Genomic DNA, 9,421 nt, shown 5'->3' on the forward strand with positions numbered 1-9,421 from the left:
ACACAAGGAGCTGTATTGAAGGGTTGTGGCATTAGGAAAGTTGAGGTCCGCTGGCCTAGACCTTCTGGAGCATGTGAGGGGGGTGGACATGGGCTTCCCTGTGAGGGGATCTGATAGTTTCTCCTTGAGATGTTGAAAGGTCTCTCACCTCTCTGTGGAGGCACAGAGCTCTATGCACTTCTTTTAAAAAGTAGTTTGTTGTTGCTGCTGTTTGGTACATTTCTTGATGTTTGGTACATTTCCCGAGGAAGTAGAGAAGCCATTTCCAGAGGCTGTGCACTGTCCTGGCGTGTAATCCCACCTGCTGCTGAATCACACACAAGCTCCCTTCAGACTCTCCTCTAAATGGGCAAACGTGCAGCCTCTCTCTGCTCTTCTTTGCTGGATGACTATTGTGTCAATCTGTCCCCTGGGACTCACTATAGAAATAGTTTAGGTATCTTTATTAAGTGACAGAAAAAGACACCAGGAATGAGCCGAGAGTGGTGACTCCTTTAATCCCAACAGCACTCAGGAGGTAGAGGCAGACAGATCTCTGTGAATTTTAGACCAGCTTGGTCTATAAGAGGGTTTCAGGGCAAGCAGGACTGTTTCAGAGAGAAATTGTGTCTCAAACAAAACAAAACAAACAAACAAAGAAAACCCCACCAGGAAAGCAGCGTTTATCCACTTATGAACACCCTTCCAGAGAACTTTCCAGAAAGCTAGCCAGTGCTTTCCTTTGGTACACTCTGCTGTATATGAGTCTTCCCAGAAAGCCAAGGCTGAAGGTTCTCAGAAACACTGCTGGCATGAGGGGACATAAATACAATGTATATTTTGGATTATCTTTCAGTTTTTGTTCCGTCTGAATTCCCTATTCAAATTTCAGTTGTCACACAGTTATAGAGGTCTCTGGGGTTCTTTTTCTTGGGAGGAGAGGCTCTCAGACTGTGGAAAGCCATAAAAGCTGGGGTGTCTGCTTAGGGCCCGCAGCCCCATCCTCACTCACATATCTCCCTCCCTGTAATTAATCACAGATTTTCGGACCAGTGCAGCCGATCCTGAAGTTCAAAAACCTGGAGGAGGTGATCAAAAGAGCGAATAACACTGACTATGGACTCACAGCAGCAGTGTTCACTAAAAACCTGGACAAAGCCCTGAAGCTGGCTGCTGCGCTCGAGTCGGGGACAGTCTGGTGAGCTGAGCACACACACTGAAGCTTTTGTGTTGTCCGAGCAACCAGCTTACTCGTTTCACTTTCCCAGTTTCGTCAACAGAGGTTATGTGATGTGCTCTCACTGTTAAGGGTTCTGTTGATCGCCTTCTGAAATGGGTACCCTGTGGCCTTAAGTCTTGCATGTTTCACATGAAGAAATCAAGGCCTAAAAACGAGCTGGAGTGACTGGTCCAGCATTACACAGCTAGTGCAGTTGACTCTCAGTGTTGAACTGCAGAGAAGTGTTTCCTTGCTGAGAGACCCAACTCGATGGCTACTCAAGTGCTTTGTATGTGCAGGTAGCTTAGGCACATCTTCCAGATGGCTGGCTGGCTTGTATTATCCATTTGTCTGTCTGTCTGTCTGTCTGTCTGACCACCCATCCATCCATACATCTATCTACCTCATTATCTAGCCATCTAGCCATCCATCCATCCATCCATCCATCCATCCATCCATCACCCATCCATCCATCCACCCCCCCATACATACATACATACATACATAATACATACATACATACATATATACATACATTGATCTATGTATCCCATGCTATCACTCTGACCCAGGACCCGGAACATGCTAGAAAAGCATTTTACCACCAAGACACACCCCATCCTCTCCTGCATGCACCTACATGTTTTGCAACACCTAATACAATGCTGTGTTGATATTTGTTGTACAACATTGCTTAGGGGGTAGTGGCAAGAGAAAAAAAAATCCTGCACAAAAACTTTGGGTTTGAAGTTGGTTGAATTTGAGGGTGCAGAGCCTGTGGTTATCATGGGTCACTGGGCATAGCTGAGGAGGCTCCAAAGCCTGGACCCTTGACACACTGTGTCACACCATCTCTCTGATTTTGTCTCTGATGGATTCTAAAGTCCACACATAACAAGCTGCAAGGTATGGACATGTATCCCTTCTCGCTGATAATTCTGCAGATAGATAGATAGATAGATAGATAGATAGATAGATAGATAGATACTCATACCCATCTTCCAGATGGATCAGATGAGACTTAAGGAGGTTGAACAAGCTTAGAGTCACACAGTCTAGGAAGCAGAGCTCTGAGGTCAGACCTGCATCATTTCATCAGCTAACTCATCCCCTAGCTCTCCTCCTCAGTATATTCCAGTTGTAGTTTCTGGCAGGAAGAACAGGAAGCAAGGGTAAGGAGCACACAAGGAGTGTGCTGTGCTCAAGCTATTGAAGCACACTGGGCATCATGATGCTGCAGTGTCTTAAGATACAGGGGAGTGTTCTCCAGGTAACCCAGGCATCTTTCATTCTTGCTCTAGGATCAACTGCTACAATGCATTTTATGCACAGGCTCCATTTGGTGGCTTCAAAATGTCTGGGAATGGCAGAGAACTGTAAGTATTTCTGAACCCTCATTGTCCCCTCTGCCATGAAGGCTGGTGGTCCCTCAATGGAGGCTGCTCCTGATCTCTCACTTCTTCCCTCCCCCCTTCCCATCCTTGCCTTCTTCTAAGCCCTACAACCAACCTGTAGCCTCAACTTCCTCTCCTGCCCAGTGCCATCACCCTAGGGACATTCTACAGTTCTTAGGTCTAGGCTAGCAGGATGAAGATGTGGCAATCGACACTCTTATGACACACATCTATCTCTACTTTGGGTAGAGAAAACAGACTGGCTCAAGTCAGGCTCTGAATCTGCCCAGCTTTTCTTTCAGAGCCTGGCACAGGCTTTGGGGACATACATGGGTGACTCTGATTCCTCTTGGATGCTTTTTAGGGGGCTGGGTTGCCCCTCCATGGCCTCTGCAGTACTTTCTGAGTCTGAACAAGTTCCTCTGTACCTTCCCTGCCTGTTCTCTGGTGATTCAAGGACGCACCATCTTACCTCTGGCCCAGGCTCAAAGTTAGGTGGAGTGTCCCTGGGTGAAGATGCAGGGGTCCCCAGCTGCACCCTGTCTCCATTTGCCCTTACTAAGGTCCTTGGTTTTATTAGCCAGTGTGGATAAACATATTAGTAGGCTCAGTGTTCCTGGTGAGCCATCTGTGACAACAAACACCCTAAGGCTGTTCCTGGACATTTCTGAGTGAGCATGTTCTCCCTTTTGTTTAAACAGTTTGTGTCATTTATATACAAATGCACTGCCTTCTACATAGTCAGTACAGATCCTGGATACTTCCTGGCCTGGGCATTAGTGCGGATGCAGAACAGCTCTCCTGATAGATTCTTAAGTATGTTGTGGTGGAGAGGGCCTGCCTTCCACCGGTTTTTTGACTGATCTATTTGGAGTTGGGGGTCCCTTATTCCACTTCAGTTCTGTTCAGGTCATGACGCAGGCCCAGGACTCATCTGCACATGTGAGCAGAAAGCATAGAATGTTCTTCTTTGGACCCTCCTTGTCCCTACGACTGACCTGCATATAACTATGTATTGATTCTTGGCCACAAAAGCCCATGGCAGGAACTTGATGGTGCTCTCTTGGCAGTCTGATGTGTCTGCCATTTTGGAGCCTCTGCTTTGCAAAGCCTGGCAGTCAAGGATGAGAAGGCAGGGCCAGGGACATCTGAATTCCCTCCAGACTCCTCCAATGGCAACAATACTGCTGGTACTGACATTTGCTGAGCACAGACTCTGTGAGAGCCCCTGGACAGTCATGTGTGGATACATGGAGACGGTCCATGAGAGAGGATAACAGCTCTCACGGGAAGACACAAATTCAGGAGGTTAGGAGGTCATAAGTGTTGAGAGTAGGGCTGGAGAAATGGCTCAGCCATTAAAGGCTTACAACAAAAGAGACAAAGAGTTAAGATCAATTCTGGTTCCTTGGCCTTGGGTAGCCCAGGACTTGATAGACAGAGATCACTTGTGACGGTTTTTTTTTTTTTTAAGTTTTGTTTTGGGGGATTTTGTTTTGTTTTAGTACTGGGACTTGAACTTAGGTCACCCAGCATGCCAGGCAAGTTCTCTGCCACTGAGCTAACCCCTGTCCTAGAAGTCATCTCTGTAAACCTCTCCAACGAAGCCACCAGAGCTCATGTGGTCATTTGTCTCCTCTGGTGGTCTATCTTCAGCCAGCCAGGCTGTGAGGGCTAAGGAACTCATAGCTCTCACAGCCTTCCTTCCAGAGGGCAGGAGGCAATGAATACACCAGTCTCCTAAGTGCAGATCACTGGAAGGACACAGAGTGAGCAGAAGGCATGTGGGGATGCCTACTGTCCCGCTTTCCCTAGCATCACTGAGGATTTACCCCATGGCTTTCTTACCTGGGCCCCTCTTATCCCTGGGAGGGGTCTGTAGTTCCTATGCCTGCCACAGACCGGCTTGAAAGCACACAGACCTTAGTCATGTTTCATCCTGACAGCTGCTCTGGGGACTTTCTTGAATGTCTGGGTTTTGTTTTGGTTTTTTTTTTTGGATCTTGGGCATATATTTTCCCAAAGTTTTTTTTTTTTTTTTTTTTTTTAATGAAGTGTTTTTTTTAAAAAATCATTTGTTAGGAGTCTAGAAACTGCCTTGAAAAATAATTTCTATTCTCAGTTGTTTTAAATTAATGTCTCCGTGTTGCAACAAGTTCCCCTTTTTTATGCTGGAGCACCACATGGTGGATTCCATAGTTTTCCCCACATCGGTTACCGTGGCTGGGCTGTTTACTGGCTGCACACCCATCAGCCCCTCCAGGATGTGTTTCTGGGCCAGTCTTGGATGCAGCCTGGAAACTCTGCTCCTCTTGGTACACTGCTTCCTATTTCTTTGATTTGCACTGTAACTAAGGTGTACAGCATCCAAGCCAGAGAACAAAAACCTCATCCGGCAGAGATGCGTGGAGGTCAGGCTGTTCTCCGTGGTTCTCAGTTCCACTTGTTAGATGGCCCTCTGCTCACTCATTTTGTTCGATCACTCAATGGTTCACATAGTAATTACTTGGTTTGTTTTTGTTTGTCTAAAGTAAAAATAATATTAAATTTTAAAATGATAGTTAAAAAATTAATGGTGGAAACAAAAAATAAACCTAAAACCAAAGCTACTGGGAAATGTGCTTGCTCTGGTCCATCTTGCGTTGCTCCTCCTTTTTGTTTCTCTTTCTTTTGTTTCTCTTTCTTTCTCCTTTTTCTTTCTTTCTTTCCTTCTTCCTTCTTTCTTTCTCCTTCTTTTTCTTTCTTTCCTTCCTTCTTCCTTCTCTTTCTTTCTCTTTCTTTCTCCTTTTTCTTTCTCTCTTTCTTTCTCCTTCTTTTTCTTTCTTCCTTCCTTTCTTCCTTCCTTCCTTTCTTCCTTCCTTCCTTCCTTTTAAGTCAATTGGTTAGCTACAACAATTCCATCTCCAACATCACCCTCCCTTACTATATAACCTAACTTGTACCCTAGGACAGGGAAGTAGGGTGTGGACATCTTTTAGTATTTTGCCTACCACAGTAGGCCTGGGTGAGGCCCCACAACCTGCGTTTCTAAAATGTTCTGAAGTAAGGCTGACGATGCTGGACTTACCCCAGGATTTCAGGTCTCAGAGATGAGATGGGACTGTGACTGAAGAGGACATCTCATTATCTTTTCTGTTGAAAACCAGAATCCATTGTTGTTTGTTTGTTTGTTTGTTTCTGCAAGATCTAAGAGTATGCTATGGTGGAATAGCATCCAATATGTTTCTGGGTTCTGGGAAGAGGGTCTACTCCAATGGTGGTCTATGATGCCTAGGAAAAATCCCGGCCCCTTTAAAATGTAAGGGAAGTAAATATTCCAAAGATGCTGAGAGCCATCACCTCCCTGTCTGTCTCCTGTGCTAGTATCTGCTCCCTTTCCCCTGCATTCTGACCCAGCTCCTCTTGCAGCTGTTCCTGTCAGAGCCAGATGTCCCTGGGGTCCCCTGGCCACCTCCTCAAGCTTGGATATCACCTTTTCTGTCTCATCAAAGAGTAACAAATCACCCCTTGACACTTACATAGTTGGTGCGATTCTCACTCCCCAGATCCCCTGCCTCCAACACCCCGTTCAGTGCACAGGCCACGTAGCCACCCCCTTGACACAGAGAACTTGTGTTATTTTGCTTTTCTTCTCTCATTGTCCAAAAGCAAACCCTCAGTTCTTTTACCCTCACCAAAAGCATCACACAAAGGAACTTAGCATTTAAACGCGCATTTCCAGTTCCTGACACTTACTAAGTACATCGTAGAGCCTACTGCCTTTACTAAGTCCAGGCACCACACTGCCCTGTAACCCGAACCCCAACGCTCAGGCTGCCCCACAGGATGCTCAGGCTTTAGAGGAGGTTTCCCAGGACTGTGAACTGACAGTGTGAACTGTCCCCCCCTTTCTGTCATCACAGAGGAGAATATGCTCTGGCTGAATATACAGAAGTGAAAACCGTCACCATCAAACTCGAGGAGAAGAACCCCTGAAGGACAGGCCGGCTTCTTCCTCAAAAGCTGGACAGCTGACCGTGGCAACTCCAGCTCGCCACGAGCAGAAAGCAGGATGACAGTGCTCAGCTTCCCAGGACCCTCTCTTCTGGACACCTGATCTACTGGAGTTCAATGGTTTTGACTTTCCTCTCACTCACACGCATGCTTTATGGACCAAACTGTGGGCAGACAGATAGGATGTGGGAAACTGCAGGGCTGCCTGGAGAGGAACTCTTACCCAGCTCTGACTTTGCCTTTAGACTGAGTGCAGGACACCACAAAGACAGCCAGCGCTCTTAACTATGAGACAGTCACTGGAGTGTCCCACGGTTAATTTAAATGCTTTTTGACCCCAGGAGGGATATAGAATGAGCTCACTAAATGTTCTGTGAGCAAATCTGGTCTTTGGGGTCTCTTTGGGGTCATCTGTGCACACAAGTCCCTCCTCGTTCTGAGGGGGAAAGTGGGATTATTCACAAGCAAAGGATCAGGGTTGAGGTGAAGGGAGGATTTCAGGGACCCAGTGTGGGGAGCTTAGGGAAGCTGCCATGGAAAGGCCCCAGAAGCCTTTGGTGTGCAGGGGTGTGGGTCCTAAGGACTGCATATGGGCACTGGCCATGGGGTTCACCTTGAAAACAATCCTGACTTTGGAATGACCAAATCAACATCCCAAAGAGTTTGCCCTATAGTTATGAGATGGTCTTCCATGACATAGGCCCATCTTAGGCAGACAACGTGTCACCTTTGCCACTGAGGGCTCATGTTAGAACTACCATGGCCGAGCAAACCCTGGACAATGGAGCCTCACATTTGACCCTCAGAGCCACCATTCACTTTTACAAATACCCGTTTCTACCACATTCAGTAACGGGCACGCCCACTTCCTTTTTCTCTTCTCCAGCTCCATTACCTGTTTTAGATCAGTGAAGCTCATGTCAGCGAGAAATAGCTGCCACTGCATAGGTCTGTGGTCTTCAAAATCCCGTCTGGGCTTTCATTTATGATTGGCTAATAAGTAACACCTGGATCCCACAAGGGACCACCAAGTGACCTGGGTACCTCAGTCATGTTAAAACATTTTTTCCCTTTCCTCTTTGATATATGCATATGATGTGCAATTTCATGTTTGAACTTGGAAAACTAAAACGGTCCCCATAAAGCTTTAAGGGTAGAGCCACATTCTTTGGGTTGACTGCTGTTTGGGTAACTTTCACTGTCAGGAAACATGCACCTGCCTAATTAGATGTGAGGCTTACATTTGAGGATAAAGTTGGGCTGAGCAAGCTTGAGAAATTAAGTCTTCTCTCTGAACCAGTGTGTGGTAGAGAATGTGGGGCGTGACTCGGGGCTCTCAGCCCAGTCGGAGACAAGCAATATTCCATTCACCTTCTTTCCTCCCTCAGCACTTACACTCCCGTAACTAGTTAAATCAGGATTTGGCTTCAGACACTGAATTTTCGGTATCTCACCAACTCTAGGCACTACCCATTACCATAGTACACTAGAGGGTTGCCATTCTTCCATTGTACAATAATGCCTTTAATATGAAATGTTACATTATTTATAATTGGTATCATTAATGTATCTTTTTATAGCTGTAAGTACACAGAGGTAGTATATTTAACCTTCTGTAATATACTGTACTTAGAAATGAAAATCTATATAATGTTAGATTTCACTTCTTTTAAGGTTTACCCCTGTGGTATGGTTTTTTAAATCAATTGGATTGGGGATTTTGATCTTAAGTTCAGATTGTGTGTTCAGCAATGAAAAAAATAAAGTTGGACACTGAGAAACATTATTTGTTTTTCATTGAAGGACCAACCCCATTTGAATTCTGAGATGGCAGGCCCTTCTCTTTCTGAGACTTCTGTGCAATGTGGCTTTTGATAAGACAATGGGAAAAATGAAATCACACGCCTCCAGTCGGGCACTCACAGGGCTCTTCTTGATGGTAATGGCCATTTCTACAGTCTTGCATGGTGAAGAGCCCCGTGGCTCCCAGGCAAAGTGTAAGGTGCCTTCTATGCTGCCTAAGTTCCTTTTAATCACAAAGCAACAATGGCAAGTGCAGAAAATGAGGATTTGGGGAAAAAACATCCTGTCCCCAAATAGTGACCGTGTGTCTACTTTTGTGACTTTGTCTATGATGATCTAAGGGTCTAGACTTAACTTAGCTGAAGTTCTTAAGGCTTCTAATTGCCAAGAGACATCAGTTACCAGGTTATGACCTGACAATGATGTTGCAGCAGAAACCTTGTGTAGGCCTGGAACGATCAAACTGTGAAATTAGCATTGCAAGCCCAGGCCTCTGACACTTGTGAAAACATCACCCCCTTAAAATATGGTGCTGGAGGTTGCACCAGAGCTTTCTCAGTATGCCCCTCTGCATGTGTTGCTATAGATGAGCACTTCATATCTGATCCAAATGTGAGCATAGGATGATATTAAAATGACATCTTCTATTGTCTGATTAATTAGAGCACGCCTGCCTAAACAGAACCACTCTAGAGACATGTGTGAGTATGTGTGCATAAGGGTGTGCAGGTGCAATTATATGCACGCGCTTGGACACATTCTCTCAAAGAAGACATTATGGGATGTTCTAGTTTCAGCTCTTGGTGGGTGCCTACTTTCTAATGCCTACTAGAATCCTTGTAGCCGACTGTGATTGTAGGTGGAGACTGGGGGAGGGTCTTTAAATCATTGTTGCAGGGGAGGGGAGGGACACATCAGACAAAAGTGAGCATTTGGCTGAGTAAAATCGAGTGCCAGAAGACAAAAGGAACAGTTAGCCTCCGCAGTGTCATGCTCATTCAGGGAGGTGGGTGAGACTGCTCTACCTCTGACC

General features: G+C 45.8%; 1 protein-coding gene across 1 annotated transcript in view; it reads left to right on the plus strand.

Annotated features, from left to right (window-relative positions):
• The window catches only part of Aldh1a3 (aldehyde dehydrogenase 1 family member A3), a 34,842-nt gene extending 26,527 nt beyond the window's left edge, over positions 1-8,315 (plus strand). The window contains exons 11-13 of the mRNA XM_021166690.3: positions 1,020-1,177; positions 2,500-2,574; positions 6,495-8,315. Of these exons, the coding sequence (XP_021022349.1) occupies positions 1,020-1,177; positions 2,500-2,574; positions 6,495-6,567 (306 nt within the window). The 3' untranslated portion in view covers positions 6,568-8,315. The remainder of the gene's footprint in view (positions 1-1,019; positions 1,178-2,499; positions 2,575-6,494) is intronic.
• The last annotated feature ends 1,106 nt before the right edge of the window (positions 8,316-9,421 follow it).

Source organism: Mus caroli, unplaced genomic scaffold, assembly GCF_978045245.1.
Source record: "Mus caroli unplaced genomic scaffold, Mus_caroli_1 scaffold_8, whole genome shotgun sequence".
Lineage (NCBI taxonomy): Eukaryota > Metazoa > Chordata > Mammalia > Rodentia > Muridae > Mus > Mus caroli.